This window comes from Zonotrichia leucophrys, chromosome 6, assembly GCF_028769735.1.
Source record: "Zonotrichia leucophrys gambelii isolate GWCS_2022_RI chromosome 6, RI_Zleu_2.0, whole genome shotgun sequence".
NCBI classification, from domain to species: Eukaryota; Metazoa; Chordata; class Aves; order Passeriformes; family Passerellidae; genus Zonotrichia; species Zonotrichia leucophrys.
In genome coordinates this window covers 34,178,864-34,204,960 of record NC_088176.1, presented here as the reverse complement: position 1 = coordinate 34,204,960, position 26,097 = coordinate 34,178,864, and the positions used below count along the sequence as shown (strand labels likewise).

At 41.0% G+C, this 26,097-nt stretch overlaps 1 protein-coding gene across 5 annotated transcripts in view; it reads right to left on the bottom strand.

Annotated features, from left to right (window-relative positions):
- Window positions 1–26,097, bottom strand: part of CTNNA3 (catenin alpha 3) — a 421,206-nt gene that overhangs the window by 72,914 nt on the left and 322,195 nt on the right. For all 5 annotated transcript variants that reach the window (XM_064716469.1, XM_064716471.1, XM_064716472.1 and 2 more), the window contains 2 exons: window positions 22,913–23,113; window positions 5,645–5,796 (listed from right to left, as the gene is read on the bottom strand). In XM_064716469.1, the coding sequence (XP_064572539.1) occupies window positions 5,645–5,796; window positions 22,913–23,113 (353 nt within the window). The remainder of the gene's footprint in view (window positions 1–5,644; window positions 5,797–22,912; window positions 23,114–26,097) is intronic.

The window sequence follows — 26,097 nt, the reverse complement described above, 5'->3', positions numbered from 1 at the left end:
GGCAGAGTCATAATAATAATGACTGACTCTATGATGCTAATACTGATATAAATTCCAACAAGTATTTGTACATTATGAGAAGGCTTCCCAAGTATACTGTGAAGAACACAGACATTTTTAGAAAATATGTCTGTGGGTGAATTAAGAAATGAAATGTAACTTGTGTGGGACAATGCTTTAAGTTTTCTCAAAATGGTACTTCAAGGCTGGTGATTGTGACTTGAGATGTTAAAAAGCAAATAACATGGCTGGACAAGCAGCTGTCAGAAGGTTTTACCTCAGAGATGTGCAGCTGATTGCAGCACTAAACACTTTTACCTCACTTCTTATTTGGGTTCTACAGCACAAAGTGACATTCTCCTTTTATGGGACTCAGGATAACAACCTGAAAAAGGAGGAGATGTGCCACTACCCCTGACAGACAACAGGCATTTGTTCTGCACTCTCTTTTAAAGACATCACATGAACACATTCCTCTGCAGCCACACTGCATCCAGACACATCAACCCTTGGGTGACAGGACTGAAGCTGCCAAGGAGGGGAAGGAAAGATCCTGTCCTGCTTAGGTCAGACACAACCAGAAAGTGCTGAGAGGTGCAGGACCAAGTGGCAAACTCCTGCTGCAAAGGGTCTGCCCCTTGTGCAGTTGCTGAAGGATAGAAAAAGATGAAGGAAAAGGTTTTTATCACACTTCTCAATATGAGTTTGTAATGGATTAGCATCACTTCCATATTTCAGACCAACAATGAAGCTTAACAAGGCTGTATGAACAGCTCCTTGTCTGTCTGTTCCATGAGGTCTCAAGGCCTTTTTGGAAAAACAAACAATAGGACTGCAGTAAATGTCTGCCTTTCTCCTATGATTCTCTGTTTTGCTTTGTTTTCTTTAACTTTTAAACAGATGTTCAATTCATGCCTGTTATTGCCTACACTGGACAGGGTCTAACTCACTTGGACTACAGAAGTAAAAACAGGCAGAAAACCCTGCAGGTGAAGGATAATACTGTCATTAGAAAAAGCTGTGGTAGAATTTAACTAGACATTCAGTAACTGGCTGAAAGGTTTTCAGCACTTGCAACCTTCCTGTCCTAAAGGTCCATGTTGTAAATCTTCCTGTAACTCTGCTGGGTGTAAGATAATGAATTCTGCTGTGATGTCTCTTACTGAGAGAAATCCAGTGTACTGAAGAACTCAGGCTCTGGTGAGGATGAATTCTTACATTTCTTTGAAACAGAATGAAAAACCATGCCAGATTTGCAACCAACAAAAGAAGTTAAAAAAGAAACCATCCAAGGGTATTCTGAGAAAGCCAAAATATATGAAAAAGCATTTATGCTGTAGACTTTTGAATGTGTACCTAAACTGAGTTTGACTTTCCAAAGGAAATTAAAACACACAGTAAAAGACTGTTGGCTAAAGAAACAGGAATATTAGGAATTGATTGGAGGTAAAGGGGGGATCTAGTTGAATAAAAATACCTAGGTAAGACAGAGAAGAAAAATGAATGCTTTGCTTCAGTTTTCAGGGGGGTTGGGGGATGGATATCCCACACATCATGGTGCAGGGAAATCAAGGAACAACGTGCAAAACAAACTCCAAAAGCCTAACACCATAAACTCCTGAGGGAACCTATGGTCTCCATGCCAGAATTCTGAGAGAAGCAGCACAGAGAATAGCCATTCAGCAGAGAGGATTTTTAACAAATGTTTTAATGTGCTAAGAACAGCAATTTCAATACACACTCTGAACTTCTCACAAAGCTAGAGAACTTGGGCTCCTCAGTCACTGCTTCCATGAACATAAGTATAGTAAAAGCATCTTGCATAGAGCATATGAACCCTTTGCCCTCTTCTTTGTCTCAGTATAACCTGAACAGCTGCTCACTTGTTTATCCTCCAAAAAGAACAAAGAATTCTGTGAAATGTTTCACTTGGTGACTTTGTTTCCACTGTTCTTGGGATAATTGCTAGCATGACTATTAGTGCTCTAGTTACCAGTAGTTATTATTCTTTTGAAGTCATTCCTTTCCACTAGAGTTTATACCCTAATGGGATATTGGTAGCTGGTATTTCAATCCAGCTGTCTCATATTTTTCAACTAAAAGCACCTTCATACAGAAGTTTTTTACAAAGTTCTATCATTAATCTTAACATTTTGCAGCATTTAATGTGTATTGTTTTAACAACCATTAACCTGTTTCCTATGACTTTTCTACATATTTCACATGGAAGAATTGCCTTTAATTGTACTATTTAATCTAATCTACTTCTGTAACATCAATATCCTGATTAAAATGTTATGCAGATCATGTACAAATGCTCCTGTGCAAGATCAAGCCCACAAAAATCTCTAAAACACAACAAAAATGGGATCCTTAGAGTCAAAAAAATACTGAGAACTGTGGATACACCCTGGATCAACTCTCAGTTATTTCTCATTGACAGCTGCCTCTGCATCAAGCAGTGCTTGTAAGCGAGCAATGAAAAGCATCTCAAGGGGAGCAGCCCCTGATGCCAGAGGCATTTCTGTTCCAGCTCAGCAGTATCACACACCTGCCAGTGTGGCTGCTCTCAAGTGTGGCCTCATACCTTGCAGGACTGCAATCAATGTTTTACATATATTTGGTTAAGCTTGGACATTGAAATGCTTAGCTGGTAATTTGCATTAACAATAGTATTGGACAGCATTTTACATTTAAGAACTGTATTTTTAAAAACATTCTTTCTGTGTAATTACATGTTCAAAATGCTTCCTGAGAAACTGATCTGGAGAATTTCTGGTTTTACTGCCATGCTGAAAAATTGCCCCTTGTGAATGAGTGGCCTCATCCATTTACATTTCCCAATTATTTTTTGTCAATGAGTTCCTGCCCTGATTCAGCCTTGCAATGAATCCCCTGTAAGCAGCAAGGTGCCATTCTCTGGCCTCAGAACATCTCATTTCCTCACCTTGGCTGCTACACTAACAGTGCATGTCTGAGTAACCCCCAGATCCACTAAAGCTTCTTCCAGGGAGCTGGCATTGTCTGGAAATATCTAACCAGGAATGCAAGCACATCCTGGCTCAGAAAATGAAAGGCAGGCTTTTCTCAGCACTCTCTGTGCTGGCAATCACTATCTCCAAGGGATGCTGGAGTAGCTGACTAGCATTTCACCAAACCTCAAAAAAACCTTCTCATGGCTGTGGCTGAACAATGGGATTCATTAAGGAGAGAGCTCACATCCTTTCCAACCGTTTTTAACTCTCCTGAGCTCTGGTCAGGACTTGCAAAGCAGCAGTGGCAGATGGTCCTGAGAGAAGCCATTCCAGGGCTGCTGTGCCCTCAGGATTTCATGGGTGCACAGCCCAGGTGCTGCACTCTGGGCACCCCCTGGGCCTTGGGCTGTCACAGCCTCAGCACACCTGAGGCTTTTCCCCTCATATCACCTGAGTGACAGTCCCACACAGACACCCTATGAGGCTTTTCCCCTCACATCACCTGAGTGACAGTCCCACACACACCCTATGAGGCTTTTCCCCTCATATCACCTGAGTGACTGTCCCACACACACACCCTATGAGGCTTTTCCCCTCATATTCCTGAGTGACAGTCCCACAAAGACACCCTATGAGGCTTTTCCCCTCATATCACCTGAGTGACTGTCCCACACAGACACCCTATGAGGCTTTTCCCCTCATATCACCTGAATTACAGTCCCACAAACACACCCTATGAGGCTTTTCCCCTCATATCACCTGAGTTACAGTCCCACAAACACACCCTATGAGGCTTTTCCCCTCATATCACCTGAGTAACAGTCCCACACAGACACCCCTACAGAGCACTCCAAGGAAATACTGCAGAGCTGAGTCTGCCCCTTCACAGAAACTGACTGAAGCTGTGTTACACTCCTCAGTGCAAATTCCCCAGAAATGCAAAACTCCAGAAAGAAATACACAGTCATGATCATGGAATTCAAGCCTAAGACAAATGGACATAAAGAAGACCCTTATCTCACTGAGAAACAGAAGCAACTTTGTAATCCTAAAAGACCCAAGAGTCCCTGAGTCATTAAGGGAGGGATGAGCAACACCAGCATTAAATGAAGCTTACCTAGAAAAAACTGAGATGTCCCAATGAAAACTTCTTAGCCTGTGCTCACTGACACAGGAGCTGATCTGAAGGCCTAAGCAAGCATCACCCACAATCTGGTTTGTTTGGTTTGGACCTACACCCAGCTCACAAACTCTCACTGCTATGGGACACATGCTGGATGTTTCAGGGTCTGTCCTCAGTGTACAAACAGCTTCCTAACTGACACCTGCAATAAGGATGAGACATTGTAATCATTCTGCACATCTGAATTCTACTTTACCTCACACAATGCAGTATGTTAAGACTCATGTTCTTCACACTAGAATGGTTTTGGTTGGAAGGGACCTTTAAAGGCCACCAAGTCCAACACCCCCTGCAATGAGCAGTTTGCTCAGAGCCCTGCAGCCTGGCCTGGAATGCTTCCAGGGATGGGGCTTCTACCACCTTGCTGGGCAGCCTGTGCCAGTGTTTGACTGGCACTCACATTGCAATAAATTTCTCCCTTTTATCTAGCTAAATCTCTCCTCTTTCATTTAAAATAATTACCCCTTGCCCTATCACAACAGGCCCTACAAAAAACTCTGTTCTCATTTACAAGCCCCTGTAAGTACCCAAGGGCTGCAGTATGGCCTCCACAGAGACTTCTCCAGCCCCAGCTTTCCTCATGGGAGAGGGGCTCCATCCCTCTGATGGAGGGATGCCCTGTGCCTCCTCTGCAACACTCCAACACTCCCTGTCCCTGCTGTGCTGAGACCCCAGAGCTGGAGGAGCTCTGCAGGAGGGGTCTCACCAAAATGGAGCAGAGCAGCACACCCACCTCCCATCAGCTGCTGCTCATGGCTTTGTATTCACAAGAAAAGGAATCTGTTTCCTACCATGTTCTCAACCGCACAGTCAGTGCAGAAGATAAACTTCCTTGGAAAAATCTATCTATATTGTTATTAATGCTTCATCTTATATTGAAATGAAATTGCTGAACATACAGACATTGCAGCTCAGTTGTTTTATCATTCTTTATGAAGATATTTGAGGGAAATTCTGCATCTGACAAAATTCTGGCTTGAATTTAAAAAATAAGCTTCTCTGATTCAGTTTCTGAACTTCACGAAAAACACAAACATAAGGGCAGTGATTGTAACTGTGTGAGACAAAGAAATCAGGTTCTGGTGTAAGGCTGAAAGAATTTGATATGGGAATATCAGAATCACCTGGAAATACTCTCTCTCCTACATTCCACAGGTTAAAGCTGAAGAACTACAAGATTTGGTTTGTAGCTGCAAGTTAGCAGCTAATGAAGTGAACAAAGATCTTTACCAACCAAACAAAAGTATGTATTTTTAAAGAAGTAAAGACATTTTTGTGCAACATTCTGACGTGGTACTCAATGCAGTTCTAGACTTGTGCAGTTACAATCACACATTTCACTGTAACCCAGGTTTCCCAGGCAGTTCATCCTGGATACGAGCTTGGGGGCATTTATCACACACACAGTTCTGAATGCTCCCAAAAATGCCCTGACATCCTGGCCCATCTCAGCCATTGGTATGAAAAGAACAAATTGCAGACTCACCCGAATCATCATGACGGAGCACCTGATGTTGTGGATCGTATCATACACCTTCTTGGAAATGTCAACAAACTGGTTGTCATCAAACAGATGCACTGTGTTCTTGCTTAAGCTCTCCAATGCAATATTTACTTGACTAATAAACTCTGGAATCACTATTAAAAAAACCAAAAAACAACAAAATTCAGTGAGCATAAAAGAACATGTAGTTTATTTCTTTTTGGCAAAACACCTGACATTGATAAAAACTTTATTTTCTAAAAAGCATTACAGTAATAGTGCAATTACTTTTAAGTGAGAATACATTTGTAGTTTTTATCACAGTTATAAAAATGCCCATGGTAAGCACATAAGCTGTGGGTGGTTGTAGAGTATTAAAAGAAGAAAGAAGTTTTAAAAGAGGAGCTGGGGGAGCAGTTGCAAAAATTTGTTGGTGATTTCAATAGCAATTTTACCCAGACAATCAGGATGAACAACCTGGCTTAAAGTTAAACCGCTGCTGAACAGACTTCCACTATTTCCCAATCTGCTTTCATTCTGAATGGAGATGTAACCAGCAGAAGATTGATGTTTATTCTTCAACTGAGCAAGTCCCACAGCTGTAACCCGAATTTACCAGGGCAATTTATCCTGTTTGAATCAAACAAACTGTGCATTTGAGCCAGTTGGATTTTAGCCTGTGCTTCACCCAGAAGGGCTGGGGGTTTTCTGCTGCTGCCCCAGGGGTTTGTTCTGCATGGTGACCTGGCAGCACTGCATCTCCCTCAAGCCTTCACACCACCCTGCAGCAAAGGAAACCCAGCACAGAATACAGGAGGAATGCAGATGGAAAATCCATCACACACAGAAGGACCCCAAACAAGCCCAGACCAAACTCGTTTCCTGTCCCTTGGAGTCTGAGGACATAGAGGAAACAAATGCAGAAGGATAAAACTGAACTTGTGTAATATTCAATATCAGTAACAAACCTCATGGTACTAAAGCTCTCTCTCTGGCAATGTGTTGGTTTCAAACATTAATATTGTCTGTGTTCCACCCCCCACAATTCCACACTGTGCAATTCACAAATCCCTGACACACGAAAGCACTACTACTAATACCATTGATGTGAAACATGTCAGGCAAATCTTGAAGTATATAATACATCTGTAGGCAGACAAAGCTTCAGCTGAAGACATGATGTTTCCTGAATTAGAAAACCTGGCAATTTAATACTTTAGTATTAAATAGAAAAGGTGCCCCAATAATGCTTTCCTCCCTAACTTTGATGAGGAGACCCACATAGCCCTTGGAGACAGCTAAATGCATTCTCAAATTACTGTAACTTCACTGTCTTTGAGCCAACAAGTAGTTGCCACTTAATTTGAAAAACAGGGTATTTAAAATCAGTGCCTCTTCAGAATATCACTGGAATTGTCATATCTTCAAAAAGGTCAGGGGAAAGACTTATAATAGCACAGAAAAAATACAAGGCATTTTTCATTTGCAATCACATAAAATAATTAAGAACAAGTGCCTATTTATTGGTCTAAAAAATCAAAGAAGCATCAGGAATGAGAACTTTTCATCATTTTGTAATGGTTTTCTTTCTAGTTAAACAAAGATTTTGGCCTTAGACTATCAAAATAATTCCAAGTGGAGCAACCCAGGCTGCACTTGAGTCCAGAACCACCACTCAGGGCCCTCCTCCAGCAGCATTTCAGATGGGGCTTTGCAGCAACAGCACTTTTACACAGACAATTAAAACACAGGACTTAATGCAGTTCTAAAGCATGTACACACCAATCTGCTAATGAAGTGTGAAAATACACCTGGGCTATCAAACAGGCCTTATTTCCTGCTCATTTTTCCTGAAAGTGATAGGACAACTCCCTCAAATCCAAGACTACTGGGATTTATTTCAGTTTTGAGCTCCCAATCAACTAAAAAAAAGAAAACATTTTGGTGCATATATGAGCTCCTACCCATGGATAACTGACATCCAAAATACTTCATAGACCTCAAACAGTCAGGCAACCCTCTGAAACACTGCATCAAGTGGACTGAATTGCACCAATAATGTGCATATTTCCTGTACTCGGCTTTATTTTTCTAGGCAGCCTAAATATAGTAGAGAAGTGGATGCAACTGAGAACAGGAGGAAATTACTTATTTTTTCAGTCTTTGAAAAGCAAAATAAAACTAGTAAAATTAAAAATATCAAGTGTTAGACAACTGAGAAGTACTAAATTTTTATGGGGATTTATTTGTTTTATTTGTACATTTTATTTCTGTTTTCTTTGTGTTCCATTCTGTTTCTCCTGCAACAAAAATTAAAAGCAAATTTCAATATGAGCATCTGTAATTGTGCTTTCCCTCAGAGGGAAGGTGCAGAAAGGAGGATGTTTGGAAAATACCAATATGTTCAGAAGCATAATGTTCAAAGTCCCTAAAGTAATTAAAGATTTCACACTATCAAAAATATATTATTGAAATTAAACTAATTTGCTTTAAAATTCATCAAGTGTTTCCTAATTCCACTGTTTTTTTTAAAGAATACTTTTCATATTTCTTTGTAGGCATGTCTTCTTAGTCTTCTAATGTTTTTGCTTGATTTTGTAATCTTCAATCAAAACCAACTAATGAAGCCAGTTTGTAGTTTAATAGCTGTCAGGGCCCAGCTCTTCACACAGCAAACTAAACTTCACTAATCCCTTCTTTCCAATTAGCAACTCTGTGCCTGTTATTTTTAACAATAAAACAATCAGGAAAACAGATTCTCAGCTTTGCACTGTGTTTGTACCTTTTACTTCAGCTGTGCCAAGGGATTACCCCACTTGAGCCACCACCAAAGCTGCTGACAGTGGAAAGCCAACAGGCTGCAGAGCCAAACTGTGCCCAACACTCAAACACACCTGGCCAGACATGAACAGTCACCACCTCCTAGAACTGACCCCAGAAAATGTATTTCTTTTTTTTAATTCAAAATCTTTACAATTCTTCACTCAGGGGAAAAAAAAGGGAAGAAACTAGCAAACCCACAATTTATCCCAAGAGAAAGAATTAGTGGTAAATAAGCCAAGTTTCCCTTCAGTGTTTATTTGCACGTACAAAGACTCTGAGCAACCTCCCCAGTGGTGCCAGCAGAGTGAGGAAAGGCTGGAGAGCTCCCACTGGAACAAAGGCTGAAGAGCTGCTCCTTCAAAGGCAGCTTTGAAATGGAAGTGAGAGCACAGGCAGTGACTGAAGCTCTCTGTGGCACAGCTTCAGAGCCCAGCTACACACACTGCAGCCCTGCCACAGCTCTGCCTTCACTCCAGTGGCCTCTCAGCACAGGAGACAGCTCTCCTGGGGATTCAGCCACCTGCAGACATCTTCGGTGCACAAACAAGTCATTAAAAAAAAAAACAAAAAACAAAAACCTGGGCAAGCTGGAGTGAAACAATGGTTTTCCTTCTGAAGGTAAGAAAATCAGGGTAAGTTGCTAGCCATGAGTTAGGACTCTAAGAGGAGGAAAACTTGCAAAAACCCACCTGAAGTACAGTCAAGTATGGCCTAAAAAGCTACTGGATGAGTTTCATATGAAGCTAGCATGCTAGCAGAGCCTTGAAATAAAGCAGATGTGCAGCAGGCAAGCTAACAGAGGTGTGAGCAGCCCAGACCCACCCCAAGGCACAGGTGGGGACAGCAGAAATTACTTGACACAAGAGCTGTGTACCTCCAGTACTTCATTATTCCCCCATAACCTGATCACCCAGCATGAAAGTCAGTGTGATGGGTACATCAGGTTGCTTACAGAGGATTTAAGCAGCTTTCCAGCTGCAAAAATTCAGTGGAAGTAAAGAAAAGTATGGTTGTAAAGATTAAAAACACAGCTGCCTGTTAAATGCAAGGTAATACTAGAGAAAGGTAAGAAATCTAGATAATAGCCACACAGCCTCTATTCAGTGCTTCTTTATTTAATTACATTCTTTGAGATCAGGTAATAGTTTGCACTTCCTGTGATTTAAAAATGAGCATTTGTAAATTTCTTCTCAAAAGGTGTCTAAGAATTCCAGATGGTAAGAACACTGCCTATTCCAGTAAGCCAATTTTATTGCTAATTATTATGTCTCCTCTTCATGTCATTGCAATAAATAATGGTACATAAAGAATGAAAAAATAAAACCCATCTAAGCTGAGGCAACTGGGCTGGCTAAGGGACACCATGTGAAATAAAAGGGATCTGCTGGCAGCAGCCTGAGTCACAGCACCCAACATAAAATTTAGAATGGAACAGATTGTTTCAGTGACTGATGGAGATAGCTTCGTTAGAGGTGTTCCAAAATACACTGAAATAATAATGGAATTACTGCAAAAAAAGAGTACTGTGCACTCACTGGAAAAGGATGAGCTGAATAACACAAGCAGGTTTTGAAACTGCAACCACTTGTGACTCTTACAAATCCACATAAAGCAATCCTAACGCGAAGATGAAGCAGCTCCTGAAGCTAATTTCACTATGGTACAAACTCCTAATTCAAGCCTCTATTTCTGTGATACAATGTTAAATTGGTAACTTCTTACTTTGCCACTGTATCCAAAGGCTTTCTAAGGAATACATTTACATATATCTACATATATATGTACATGAATGAAGCAGAAGAGCTTTGTGAATATAGGTATTTGATATACCCCTATATTAGCATTCACCTTATTTGGTAACAAGTTTACAGGTTTTATGCAGAAGAGATTAACTATTTGTGGGACTTGCAACACCTGAAAGAGCTCATTTTCCTCTGGCAGCTTCAATCCTAGGCCAGTGTATGAGAGGCACGATCTCAGAACCCCCCATTGTCCCCTCCTTGACTATTTAGAGCATAAAGATCTATAAATTATCCTAATGGAATTTAGTATTTCATGCCAAAGTTTCTGCATAATAACAGTGTAATAGAACATGAAGTAGTCCAGGGAGAGGCCTGCTGCACATAAAAAGTTTCCTAACACAAAGCAAGCTGTATCTGCCTCTCTAACTCAGACCTGTGCCAGCTGCAGCTGTGCATTTTGCAGCTTGCAAAGCTGGCAGACTGCTGGCAGACCCACAAAACGCAGCTGAGTGTGTATATACATGTAGACATGAGTATATAATTACTTAGCTATGTACAAATGGGCATCATGAATATTTTTGTATTTGTGTATGTTTATAGACATATTTATACAGAAACTACGCTGAGCACGACAGCAGTTTTGTGGTACCAGATCTTCACAGCTAACAAGGGTAAGATTTTTAGGAGTTAACTGTCCTGAATGTGAGAAAATATTGATAGCAAGTGAGACCTAATTATTGGCAATGTGTGTAATTAATGAGTAACAATCCAGTAAATTGCTGCTTTTAATTTTGAAACGGCCCTAATTAGTTCCTCCCTAAACACACCCATGACAGTGACTCAGCCTCCTACCTGGAACAGTTGTTGTTTTGTTTTGCACCAGGACAGTTCAGGTGCACACACCAGTCCCTGTGACATGGGCTCAGGGGATTGCTTGGGATTTAGGAATCCCAGGATCACAGCCTGCAAAGGCATGGAACGCTGCAGCTGGGAATTGAAGCAGTGCCCTGCAGCTGAACATCACAGCCCAAGCTTCAGTGGGATCCCTCTCAGCCATCTTCAAAGGGTTTCTTTGTGGCCATGCTTTGGAGGGAGCCCATGAGCTCCCCTGGGTAGGGAACTCATTAGAGACAGATCACAGCATCCAAAGGAGCAGAGAGATCATTTCAATAATTTACATAATCCTCCTTTTTTTGAAGCCCTCTACCTAACACATTTTGCTGCCATGCTCAAGGACAGAGTGACCATGAGATCCCAGATGAGAATGACATTTCCCCCTAGGACAGATGAGAGGAATTTCAGAATTTATTTCCCATTCCTTAGCAGACAGTGAGGACCATGTGGGCCTGTCTTGTCTCATCAGTCCCCTGCTACAGCGTGGCATCACAAGCTGTGGGAACAGGAACCACTCCTCAGCCCAGAACATGCCTGCCCTTCCTTCAAGTGCAGTCTCTGGGCTTCATTTAGGGGAATCTGCACTACATGGAATGCCATATAGCTACACAGAAGCTAAGACTAGTAAATACCCAAAGTCTGTACCTAAGAAACACCCCAAACACAGCCAAAGCTCAGCCAGCAAGAGCAAAGAGGCAATTAACGTATCAGGCAATTTCTACAGGCTGCTGACCAAATATTCCCAAATTGGGATTTTCCAAATTGACTGAGCAGGACACAGGAAATGCCCTAAAAAGGAAATTAAGAGGAAATTTAAGTCCTTGTGGGGAGCAAGTGACTTCATTCTACATAAGAGAGACTATCTGAACAGAGAGCAGCTTTTTAGCAATTTAAGTGGGAAAGATAAGTCTTGAGAGTTCAATAAAAAATAAAATTACAACCACCCCGAACCCTTCTCTGTGAACCTTCTTTGGTTGCATTGTAGATGCATTGTGCTATAAACCAAAGCCAGAGAAGGGGGTCATTCACAAAAACCTTACAGTCACCCTTTAAAGGAGAAAAGTGGGAAGAAACAACTGAGCACAGCAGTTTCCAACACACCCACTTGTCTGTGATCCCCAGGCAGTCCTGATGGAGAGGCCATGGCAGTGGTGCTGAATTTACAGCTGCTTGGTACAGCTGCTCTTCATGTACTGCAGTAACTTCATTTATTTTGGGAAACACCAGTGTCGATTCAGTACCTCAGAACATGTAACTAAGACATATCTCCATATTTCAAATATAACTATGCTGACAATGAGTTGGTCTGCAAAGCATTAACAGCAGACAACAATTTAAACATTTAATTTTGAAATGCAGCCACCTGTTTTGGTAGATTACTAGAAATATTGACTTTTTAGAAATCTGGTTCCCAGTGGGTGTAGCATCAACCTAGAAAACCTGAAATTAATTGAATTAGCCATGAAGAATAAAACTGCACAAGATTCCAAGCTTTTTTTGGCCCAAAGACAAAAAATATTGCATATCCCACTGGGAAACATCAGAAAATCAATACAGCTTTTTAGGCAGAGTCAGATACCGTGGTTTTGACATATGTTAGCAAACAACAAAAACATACAAGACAAAATCTGCTTGGACAAAATGGATTGGGAAAAGGGTCACTACATTTTAGTTCTATGTCTACTTCCACAGTAACTTGGAGTAACTGAAATAATTTCATCAAGAAGAATTATTTTTCATGGAAGACTGCTGACATTTTAAAAGTAAGCACAAGAAAAAATACATCTTGGTTGCCAAAATCCTCAAACACTTAATTACAGCGAAATACCAGTAAATGCTGTCAAGCACGGAAAAGCTATTTTTCTGAATGGTGCCAGAAAAATATTGTCTGTAAATTTAATATTCAGAGCTAGCCTGGGAATGATTCAGACAGCAGGGACAGAGTCAGTGTGTGTGTGCTTCTGCCTTTGCTGCAGCTCCTCAGAGCAGTGGGGTCACAAACACTGGCACCAGAGAGAAGGAACAGGAACCCAAGGGCTGCACCACAACCAGAGGAGTCAGTGCCAATTGCTGCAGTGCATTTGGAATTAGGTTCTAATTGCTGAAGGCCACGTGGAAGCTCCATTATTAGAACATGGTATAGTGAAATGGATTAAAATCAACAGTGATAAAGGGATGCTGCCACATTTTTAATGAGAATGTTCAACTGTAGCACATAAACATTTGAGAGCAGTAAACCTGCTGGCTGCAGAAGGTGAAATACCAATGGGCAGCTTCTTTGTGGCCAAGGTGACAAACTCAAGTGGCACTCTCTAAGGGTTCAAAGCAGGAACCTGAAGGGGCTCTTGGCACTCAGTATGCTAACCATAAGTGCATTCTGTATTACACATTCTGCCCTACAAAGAAATCCCATCTTACCCAACTGCTTATCAGTAGCATTTAAAAGAACCTTCTTCAGTATTCCCCTGAAATCTCTCCATCAACTAGTGTTTAAATTAATTAGCAACATTTATGGTTATTAGTGCTAATGCTACTGTCATCAGCAGGGCAAAGTTGTTCAGCTAAAAAAGCTCTGCAAAGGAACAGCTGGAGAATCACTTGTAACAGGCACAGACACTGAGGGAGGGCTCCAACTGCAGGGGACTGCTGCAGACAAGAGAGGGACTGCCAATTACATTTCCTGCTACATCCAATTCTGTGCAGAGACTATGGAAAGGCTGAAAAGGTTCCCAAGGTGTTTTTGTTCTTTGCTTGGGGTTTAGAGTTTACAAAGATGGAATACAAGAAAGCCTCCTCCCAACCTACAATGCAGACATAATGATTTTCCTCCAATGTACAGACTACTGAAGATTCAAAAAAGCCAGTTATCAGCTCACAAACAATGGTTAAAAACTGAACAAAACTACACTGAATAAATCTAGCCTTGCTTCTAATACTATTAAGATACAAAACCTAAATGTGTTTTTAGGTACAGGTTCTTACTTACCTATCCCACAGTATAAAAGACAAGCAAGACAAGTGGACAAATTAAATAAACACAACAGGACTATGTTGTTACTGGAAAGAAATCTGGAGCACTGCTGAAAATTTTACTATTAGCTCACAGGAAAAGAAAGTAATTGTCATGGTTTGAAAAGAACACACTGAAGAGTAAACAAACTCTTCGAAAAACAGAGCACCTACAGGTTCTAAATGCTTCTTTGCCTATTTGGAAACATATCAGACTAAACCACACAGATGGACTGCACCCATTTGCAATGTTTCTATGCTTGACCACCATTTAATACACAACACTTCATGTAAGAGGTCTGCATTAACATTCTGGAGAAATTTGCAGATTTTGAACAAAGTATATGCAAGCATTTTTACACTCAAAGTCCTTCTTAATAGTAACAGTATGTATTTCCAGTAACAAGCAAGTCACTAAGCAGAAAAAGAACTCTTCTCTAAGAATTTGACATTACTACGGCAGAGTATGAATGCCCACATTAAAGCATTTAATTACCCAGAAAAGATGGTTCTTAAGTGAACTTAAAGACAGTTCTTTAAGTTCTTAATGAACTTAAAGTGCATCTTAAGTGAATGCAGCTGGCATCTAACACAAGCAAAACATCCTACACACATAATTTGAAAGGATTCTGCCTATCACCTCCTTAGACATAAGACCAACACACCATCAGTCACAGCTTTGTCCAGCTAAGTTGTGAAAACCTTTAAAGACAGAAATGTCACTGCAGCTTTGCTCCAGGGCTGCACTTCAGTGAATAAATCCCCTGCTCTGCCCACACTCCCCCTGATTTTCTGTGCTGCAGCCTGTGGCCCTGCCCTCAGCTGTGCCACCTGCCTGTACCAAGAGTGAGGGCAGCAGAGTCACTGCAGCGCTCTGGGGAAGCTGCAGTCTCCATCCATTGTCCCTTGGCTGCCACCTCCCCACGTTCAGCTGTGAGTCTCTGCCCCTTCTCACAAGTCATCCCCAGCACCCTCTGTTCTCCAGAAAGCTTTCCCCCAACACCTGGAGTTTGACAAGGCCTGCTCTGGAAACTGCACAGCGAGTGCCACCCTCTTACCAAGGGTCACACTCTTACATCCTTCCCATCTTATTCTGGCACTCCTGTTATAATCCATGTATCCACTTTATGTTTGGCATACTATCATTAAATATTGTTTATTTTACCTTGAATGCTTCCTCAGAGATCTGCTTCACGGTATCTCCTGAAATCTAGCCTATCCTTCCTCAAAAATAAGCATATCAAAACCAACAGTGTGCTGATATCATCCAGAATTGCTCTCTAAACACTTCTGACTTCAGACCAAGGAATCAGTACCAGGCAATTATTTTAAGCCTCCCTCAACACCAAAAATAAGGTTCCTGGGAAAACACGTTCTGGCACAGGGAATGCTACTTGAAGCTTCAGGTCAGGAAAGAAATTGTAAAACTGAACCCTAAGAAAAAGCCCACAAACCCCTCAACCAAACAAGCTGTTGGAACACCTGTGGGTTTTCCCTAAACATTCCTGTTGATTAGGAGGGCCACCAACAGTTCCCTGCCTAGCCTTGCTGCTAAGGCCCAGTATTCCATGAGCAAAGCATGGATGCCGTTTTATTGTGCTTGGGAAGGGTAAGGAATCCTGCAACAACTTTTTTACACAATACCAAGACACAGGCCTTTCCATCTGCTGACTCAAGCTGCCTACCTTTGCATTTTTAATGCCTGACAACAAGCAGAAAGGTGTGTGAGTGACAGACAGTTGTACATTCCTGCATCAAACGCCATGGCAAATGCTTCAGTTCTGATGGATGCATTCCTTGCACTTTGCTGCCTACTGCATCATTCCAATCCACTGCAGCTGTTTGACAGCACTGGGTAAACTGAGGAGGAGCTCTGGTGTTCTCATCGACTGTGACACAAAACAAAGCCTGCAGCAAACAAAACCAGCTTCAGAGATGGGGATTCTGGTAGAAAACAGAATACAGTCCCCAGAAAGTGAGGAGAAGCCCTAGTTACAGAAATTTATTTGGTACATAATGAATTCAATGCCACTTCTCCCAATAGTGCAATGGATGGTGGTGACAGACTTACTGAGACAAGGTGACCAAAATGAAGACAAGCTTATTGCTTACAATTTCAGCAAGAATCAATTTTACTACATGAACAGATTTACAATCCAAGCATACATACACAGGCATATATAAATACTACTGAATTATGCATATGCTCCCCCCATCAAGAGCTACTGCATCATTTCCACATCTGAAAGTTCGTGGCTTGCACGGAAGGAAGCACGAAGAGCTGAGGGCATGCTGCCAGAAAGGAATCACTAAAAATATCTTAAACAGAGTTAGGTGCATGCAGTTGAAAGTATTATTGGAGGAAGGTGGGGCAATCATTTAATTTTGATTATGATGGGGCATGTCACAAAATTATGACTTTTGCTGTAAAACATAGTGTATTACATGCAAAAATGAAAACTGTTCCACATTACAGTTAGGAAATTATTTCTATGAAGAACTTAAGAATGAGCTACAGTTGAAGAACAAAAACATCCTGCAGATTTTCAGGTCTAAGGAAATCCTTACTGAAACTGGACTCATATTCACAATTTAAACCAAAACAGTCCTCGTAGATACTATGAAATAAAAAATGAAAATGAACTCTTAAGCACTGATAATCTATGAAATCCAGTTACTCAGTTCACAATCCTGCTTAGGAGGCAAATCATGCTCTGACATGTAAAGGTTACAAAAGCAAATGGTCAGAAGGGTGGTAAATTCCAAAGTATTCCAAAGAGTCTAGTACATACTGGGATAACCCAGCAGGCAGGCCTGACCAGCTTTGGCTCCAGGACACATTAGATGAAGCCAAAGCTGCTCATTAAGAACTAAAATGTCCCTACTGCAAAAAACTTGTAAAATAGACAAAAATCAGCTTCTGTAAGAAAGATGCCATCTCTAACATATTACACTGTTCTAAAAGGCAAGAGGATGAAAGGATTCTTTGAATGTGGACTGGCAAAGGAAATAAATAATCAATGAGTGCCTGAGACACAGCAAGTTAACCAGGGGCAAGTGCATCAGGCACAGCATGCTTGCAACTCCCCAAAAATGCAAAGCAACAATAGCATCAGGGCTTGTAGGATCAAGACTACAAGATAAACATTATGATAACAGTAATGAGATAAAACTGTGTCCCAGAGGCTCTGGAAAACACATTCCAAATAACTGGAAAGGTTACAGAGCTGGAAGTGAATGAAATGTCCTTAAAATCACAGAGGTCAAGGCACTTAAAAGCTTGTGCAAGAAAGTCACAGCTGAAATGAAAGGAATGGCTTTGATACGGGCATGGAGATAACCTTGTGCAAGTTCAAGAGCTTACTTCAGTTAAAAAAAACGCAGTGAAAGGAAGAGCAGAGTCCCTGATCTTGTTATCAGCTTAGGGAGAGGCTGTCATTAATGAAGGGACTCTACTGAACCAGACCAGTCCAGTGGTCCTTAAGATCTAAAAGAGAGAGATATATTAAAAGGGATGTATTAAAGTTATACAGACATTGGAAAGCAACAAGTCACTTCTTAATGTAGCTCCAGGTGAGGGAAGATTGTCACAAAATGTCACACACAATGATGACAGAAGGGCAATTCTGCTTGGAAAAACCCAACAAACCAACCAACCAACAAAAACCCCAGCCCACAAAACACTGGAGAGAGAAAAACAAAGCCCTTACTGCCCATTAGTACACTGCCATCCCCACTTTCTCTGCAGGGCCTGAGGAAACTGCAGAAGCAAAGACAACGCTGGTGCTCAGTGGTGTTCTGACTAAGGAAGGTTCCCCCAAGTGTCCTCTGCTCCAAAACCAGGCTGCAGGTAAAGCAGGCTCGGCCAAAGTGGCAAATTCATTACCAGGGGAGCAATGATTACCTCCCTGCCACTCCCCATGGAGCTCAGATGGAGCAAGCCCATGTGTGCCAAATCCACGACAGGCAGCAGAAGGGCATTTACAATCCTAATCCAGGAAAATGACCTAACAACCAAAAAAGCATCAAAAACTCAACTGCACACCACAAAACCAAACTTCTTACCTTCAGAAACATGTATTTATTTCGTAACAATGCTGCATTTTCAAGGCTGCTCTAAGATTTCTCCTGAGGAGGAAGGTTCTTGGAGAGACTATGTGTGTGTTCAAGGACTGCCCTGAACAGGGCATCTGTGCTGGGCACTGAGAGCAGCTTCTTCTCAGTGCTTTAAATGATCACTAAGTGCAACAGCATCTCAAAGAAGCAGATGTGTAGTTAAAGGCACCTTAATGCCCACACAGTGCCTATAATCAACATGGGCATTACACTGTTATTAACAGCGAAGCAAAAATATTTCTGAGCTAGAGGAAAGGAAGAAAAGATTGGCAAAAAGAAATTTCAGTGTTCAGGGTCATTTTTTGATTACCTGGAACCCAAAAAAATGTTGGTCTTTTCCCCCTATTTTTCAGAACATTCTTACATCAGAAGTAAAATCCAGTTTCTAAAGATGGATTCAAACAGAGCCCTACCAAAAAAAAAAAGACTCACTGCATTCTCCACCAAATGGAAGTTATTGACTCTGTAGCAGAGTAAAAACCACAAGAATCAAGGGCTATTTCTTAAGTTATTACCTTACAATCACCATGGAACTCATCACAAAGCACATTTCAGGCTAAGTCATGCAAATACCCTCAGTGTTTTTCTTGGCCCATTTTTTGTTCCTTTTAGCTCTTACAATAATTCTGCTGAATAGTTGCTGATAAAATGTGCCCTGTCTGGGTTGAGCACCAATTTCACAAGTTCACCAATTCTATAAGCTTGCATGCTCAGGCCTCTCTCATTCTTCAAGTGCTTGGGGATTTTCTTTCTTTATCTATTTTGAAGTGACAGGAGTCAATCCTCTTCTTCAGCAGTCTTTGGGTTTCATAAGCAAGAGTGAAAATCACTGAACACTAAACAGACTTGAACAGCAAGTATCCTCTGTAGATCTTATTCTGACAGTGATGAACAACTAGTGAAAAATACTTTTTCATTAAAAACTTTCTGAATTAATAAAATTCTAAATATTTTTTAATTAATAAAAACTTATGATTTTTGTGTGCCCCACAGAATGAGTAAGGTCCATTCACCTCATTTTAGCCACCCCTAAATAAATAATTTAGAATAAAGTCGGTCATATTGGTATCTTTTGTTCTACAACAAGAGGCAAGGACCTCCAACTGCCCATTCATCCCATCTGAAGAAACCCCTTAGGAAAAGCCAGCGAAGTCTCTCAAGTGCTCCTGTCTCCCCACGCTGGCTCAGGTGGCTTTACCAGAAGATGACAAAATAAGCACTAAATGTCAGAGTGGGCAGGAGAATACAGACAACCCCTCTTGCATTCCCTCTCTGGAGGGTGCCTTCTGGGTGAAAGAGAGCCACATTTCCAAAGAAGAACAGACAATCCCTACTGCAGAACACTCGAGGCAGGGGACAAAGGAAACTGCCAGGCATTTCACATAAGCCGCTGTGACAAACCTGTAAACTGGAATTAAAAAAGGCAGGTGAAGCAGCCAGGAAAATACAAGCCATTAGCTTGGTGCACACAGGCTTGCAAGAAATGGAAAAGCTGCATAAAAAGCCCAAGATGGAAGGAGGCTTTCATCATGAAAACAGCACTGTCTTTTTATGGCTAAGGTAAATTACCTTTCCCCAGAGAAAAGCAATGCAGTAGATTTAATCCCCCTGGAGAATCAATTAATAAATTACTGTACAAGAAAGGTTCAGGTGCAGGAGGTCAGTATTAATACAGGGCTGTGGAAGCACCCACACTGAAAGGGCTATGAAGGGAAAGGGGAGACTGGAAGGTGATCACAACACCAATCCTGGTGTTATATTAGTGTAACTAAATAAATTCATTCATACTGGCACATAATATGTTAAAATACGCTGCCAAAATGTAACTGAAGGCTGTGAAGGTTTTAAAGAAAATCACTGAACACAAACCCAAGCACTCCAAACAAGTCTAAAAGCTAAATGTCTTTGGCCCACTGCAGTTAAAATACTTGTCATCTTTGTCTCCACCCTTTTCCTTGTTTTTCTTACAAGATCTGTAGACATTGAAGTAACTAAAGAATTTATGTTTTTACACTTAAATGTATATCATTAGAGTTCAGCATTAAAGCAGAACTGCAGACCAAATTTACAATACAAACCTTTTACTCTACCAACAGATATATGCCATAATATAAATTGTTGACTTAAATTTAACTGCTGCAGACTCTGGCAGGCAATAAAATAACAGAGGAGACTGGTATTTAAAAGAACAGAACAAGATCACCCTTCCTGTTCTGAAGAAGAAATACCTTAGGATTTTATAAACAGAGTTCCTAAAAGTTTCATTTTGCTTTGATACAATAGTACATAAACCCTATCAAAATGCAATAAGAGACATACAGTGATCTTTGCTCTTTCCTCGCATACTGCAATGTAGAGAATTCAATATCTTTCTTTTCTTATACATTACCTTATCATATATGCTACAATTTAACCTTGATCTTTGTCAAAACAACCAGTAAATATATCTGCTCCTCTTTATGCACATTTTCTCCCTTCTGTTACCTCCAATTTGCATCTTTTCTATTTCTTCTCCCATTCACTCTTCCATTTTTATTTTTAGTTCTCTGCAATTTCCATGTATGCTCTTTGTCTCACTAATTCTATGCTCTGCCTTGCAGTAATTTCTCATGGGTAACACTTTACCTCTTTCTTAGGCATAAAGGACACCCTACACTGCCTGTGGTTATTGTGGAAGTTTATGGCAGCATAAATACAGAGTTCTCTCCTGGTGAACTTTCCCCTTGCAATCAGCTGAAAGACCCACCTGGGATAGAATGGTTTAGGTTACACCTGTGGGCTGCAACCTACCTGCATTTTACCTGTAAGTTAAATAAAACAAAAAAAGCAGCCCTCTCAGTTCAACATGTGTTCACTGCAGATCACATAAATACAGGTGAAAATGAAAAGTGTGTGTGTCTTTTTCGCCCTCCTATTGAACAATATAAAGACAGTGAATTCTCTGAAGTACTGCAAAGTCATTTGAGATTGTGACCATGCTTGATGTCCCTTGAAACAAGCCAACATTCCAACCACAACCAGTTTTATGCCTCCCTGTCTTCTGCAGACGGACAGGTTCAGGTATATTATATATATTACTGTCAAAGCAAGGCAACAGAACAGAAATCAATGTCAACTCCCAACATCTTTAAACAGTACTAGTTTCAAGAAAAACAGGCTCAGCTTTTACATGAAAATCTAAACTATGCTTTTCTATGCTGCTTCCCTCTCAGTATTCGTCACAGTACTTCTAGAAATCATGAAGAAAGGAGATCAATGTTGAATATTTTTCAATTTTCCTATAAAAATATCAGAAAAAAAGATAAAAACAGGCAAGCCTATTTCAAACTCTCCCCATTGCTCTCTTTTGCCACTTCACTGCAATGTCAGTTTACTCCTGTTCACATGAGGGCAGTTCTGCCCTGGACATACTTGAACTTACTAAGAAAGAGCTCAAACAAAATTCCTGCCTTTTCTTGTGGTAAAATGTCAGTTAAATGTAAGGTACTCGACATTTGTTTAGATTGAAAGAGCAAGGAATTAGATCTCTGAGTTCAGGAAGCCAAATCCTATATTCCAGGGATGTGCAGACTTGCCAGAAAATCTCTCAGGAGCAGTTTAGCTCCCCACTATGAGACTTGCAACCATTTAAAACATGGAAGTACTGGGAATACCATAGATTTTATTTTTTTTTAATTAAGTACACATTATGAAAAGCCAGAGATTCATTTATGGAAAACACAGGAATCATTTATAGAACAGCGCAGTTACACCCCCTGTGGCCAGTACAGGAATTTTCCAATATAGGATGCCCTCTGCTTTAATATTATGGAAATGTAAAGGAGACTGCTAAACATTTTAGAAAATTTCAAATTTGTTTTGTAAAACAGAAGACTTTTTGGGACATCTGATTACTGCTTAACAGTCTTTAAACTGGGAGCACACACAAATCATGCACGTCTATCACAGTGGTCACAAGTGTTGCAGGATGAAGAGAGAGGCGAGAATGTTGATCTCATATCCAGATGGCTTGATTTATTATTTTATGATATATATTTATTACATTATGACTATAATAAAAGAAATAAAGTTCTCAGAAGGCTAGCTAAGCTAAGAATAGAAAAAGAATGAATAACAAAGGTCTGTGTCTCAGCACAGAGTGAGACCCAGCTCTGCCGTGAGTGGTCAGTAAATCCAAACATTCACCCAAGACAATCACGGATCCACCTGTTGCATTCCACAGCAGCAGATAACCATTGTTTATATTTTGTTGCTGAGGCCACAGCTTCTCAGAAGGGAGAAAAATCCTAAGAAAAGATTTTTCACAAAAAATGTCTGTGACACACGTCCTTTTTCGAGTTTGCCTTTCATCTGCTTAGAGCAGGCATGGTGAGGTGCAATGAGGTGGGAAGCTGCTACGTCATTAGTTCCAAGTATCCAAACAATGCTACATGCATTAAGGACGCCAGTAACAGGAGAATACCATAACTCAAGAAAGCTTACAGAGACCATGTAATTCAAATAAAACATTAAAAATCAGTTTGAACCGCATGGTCTCGTCCTAACACAACAGCTGGCTGAAAGGAGCCGCCTCGGAGGGAACCATCGGTGCATCCCCGTGTGTTACAGCAGCGCCCACGGGATTCCCGCTGAAGGCAGCGCACCAAGGAAAGGTGACAGGCAATGAAAGCCCCGTGCTCGGCCTTACCAGCCCCGGAGAGCTGCTGCACGTGCCCCAGCACCCCCTGGGTGTAGGCTCCGGGCTCGTAGTTGTCCATCTCCCCCGCCACGACGTGCGCGACCCGTGCGGCGCGGCCGCGGATGGCACCGGCGGCGCGGTCCAGGCCCTCGGCGTCCTGCTCCCGCAGCGCCACGATGCAGCGGTTCACGTCCTCCAGGATGTGGCTCTCTGCAAGCACAAGTGGGAAAAATGAAGGTATGTTATGATTGGCTTTTTGCAAATATTCAGATGAATATTATATGTGCTGTGTTAGAGTTTTGTGAGAGTCTGAATTTTCCCTCATCTGCCTCACGATCGTCATTTGAGGCCCACTGAAGAGAAAATCCGCCCTGTCTAGAATATCTGGCTCTGAAGGAGAAAAGTCACACACCACGGGCCCTGAGACCTGAAAGCTCAGTGTTAAGCTATTGTTTTCACAGGAGTGTTTGCTGTATGCTAAGAAGAGGGCACCGTGCCCCGTTTGCAACAATAGCAGCTCTGGAAGCTGTCCCACCTCTCGGCCTGGCTGGACTTCTCCTGAGTTTCAGGTGGTCTCCCACAGAAGACCCTCACCTGTTTTACAACCACCGTGACAGACAGACTGAGATGTAAGGAACCTGTCCACCAAGGACTGAGACATGAAACTCCTAAAAGGCCCCTCTGCTCCTTCCAAGGACTGGGACTGACACCCCCAGCCCAGGGGAGGTGTGTGGGGGAGGCAAGCTGACCAAAGCAAGATGTTTGCCTGCAGATGGTGACCACTGGAGCAAGAAAACAATGGCTCTCACTTACTGCTGAGAACATGGACTACCTGTTACATCTGTTCCCTATTGTATCTGTTTCCCCCCCTCACAATTTTCAGTAATAAAAACGTCTGAGTTAGCCAGAGCCTTTGAGATCTCCCCAGCGTAGCAGGCGGATCCTTCACTGGACTGAACCAAAGGACTTCGTCTCTGCGTTGGTAGCTATATCCCCTCCCTCTCTCTCTCTTTCTCTCCCTTAATCCCTCTATCACATTTTTGCTGTGGTTATTTCAATAAAACCGCATTTGATTTGATCATTACTGCAAACCCCCTTGTACCGTGTTGGTTTTTGCACTCTGAGATCATTCCTACGAACCATCAGGGTATCTGTTCACTAGGACAGATCCTGACAGGCTATAAAAATTGTTAAAACAGAAACTATGCTGTGTAAGATGCTTTGTTTAACAGAAAGGGCTTGCAGTGAGATAACAGCCACAGGACACCTAGATCTTTCAGAGGAAATGAATTTATTGCCTTCTTATCAGAAGAAACAAACTTCTTCCCGCCTCGAAGGTGCTGTTAGGATTCAGAGAAAGAAGCTGACACTGACCAGACAGAATCCTGTATTTGAATGGAATTTATGCATCATGTATGAGGTGTATGACTATACAACAGGCTTTTAAGGGTTAATCCTCTGTTAGTAGGGGTCCTTTTTCAGGCTCGTGATGCCCAGAAAAAGGCACCCAGATGTCCATAACTCTTTGTTTTTATTGTCTCATATTGTCCTAATTCAATTTGTCCAAATTGTTATTACTCTAATTGTGTTACTATCCTTTTTAACCATTTTATTACTATTAAACTTTTAAAAATTTTAAAAACAAGTGATTGGCGTTTTTCACAACAAGGACACTGCTTTAGCACCCACCACTCAGGCACTCACACACTGCTGACACAGCTCAGCAGGCTGCAAATTTACCCTACAAACCTACACTGAGCTGCTGAGAGTTCTCCTACCATCTACTGATTCCTACAATTCAAAGGCACTGTAATGCTCTCCTATAAGCAAGAGCAACAATAAAATACTGAGTCAGAAAGTGCTATAAAAATATAAAAAACACAAAACCTTACTTACAAATTAAATATTTACAAAATTAATAATAATTATTAAAGCTGCTACTTTATTGTTGAAATCATATTAAGCCACTGTGACATCTTCCATAATGAGAGGATTCTCCAATGATAAACAATTCCCAATAACTAAACTAACTTCTTTTACATCAATGCCTTATGATGCTCATGCTAAATCAAGCTCTGAAGTAAATTATAATCCTTCTATCTTTCTAGATATAAATTTTTCAGCTGGCAATTTGTACTTACCACACCATTACTTTGACACTCAAATATGTAGAAATGGGGGAAAAAACATCAGCAGGAAGGATAAAGACAAAGGAAAAAATATTGATACTACAGATTGATCCTTATCCAGAGCGTAACAAGCACGAGTAAGGATTCAAATCAAGCTAGAAGACAATGTCAAGAACTGTAGAGAGAACAGTTATGCGGTACATTAATATTTATATTTATACAACCAATATTGAAGGACACACTCCTTTTTTTTAAGCAAAGTAATACAAATATAAAATTGAACTTACAGTACAAAGGTAGTATCATAAAATATATATTTAAATGATAATATATTTACTGCTTTAAAGCTTAAATACCTCCTAAAAACTTCCCCATTAGTGCTGGTTTTGAATTTCCTTTCCTACACAGATCTGCAATCTGCTTTGTCTCACAAGAGAGTGTATGACAAGAACATCAGAAGTGCATTTTGTGAAGGCAATAGCTCTGTTCCATCTTCAGAAGCATCAGTGAAACTTCCCTTGCACTAAGCCATGAATTAATTCAGAGCTTACAAGTTTCTTGTCAATTCACATGACTGCCATTTTGTACATGAGTATTAAATTATGTTTTATGTTATCCAATAAATTAGACAATCACAGTAACTTGGACAGATAAAACACACCATTAGGTAATCCTACACTACTAACTGGGTCTGGCATGACTACCTTGGGATGCTGCCTATGCAAAAACTTATGAATTCCAGTTCAGTTTATGAAATGGCTGCATCACAGGATATCTCTGTAAACACAGAATGTCCTTATCCTCTTCAGATAAGAGGACAGAATGGAGAGTACAACCACCACTTTAGGGGCCTTGCTGTGAAGAATACACTGCTTTTTACTGTCCAGCAAAGACAGCAATAAAGGGCTGAATCCTGTGTAAACACAAGGCTCTTCCAGGACCTACCAAGTAAAGCCTCCATAATGGAAGATCACAGTTACCTGGGTATTTAATACTATATGAATCTCAAGGGCATTAAAAAAATAAAATTGCCCATGGTCTCACAGACATACTGTATGAATGGAA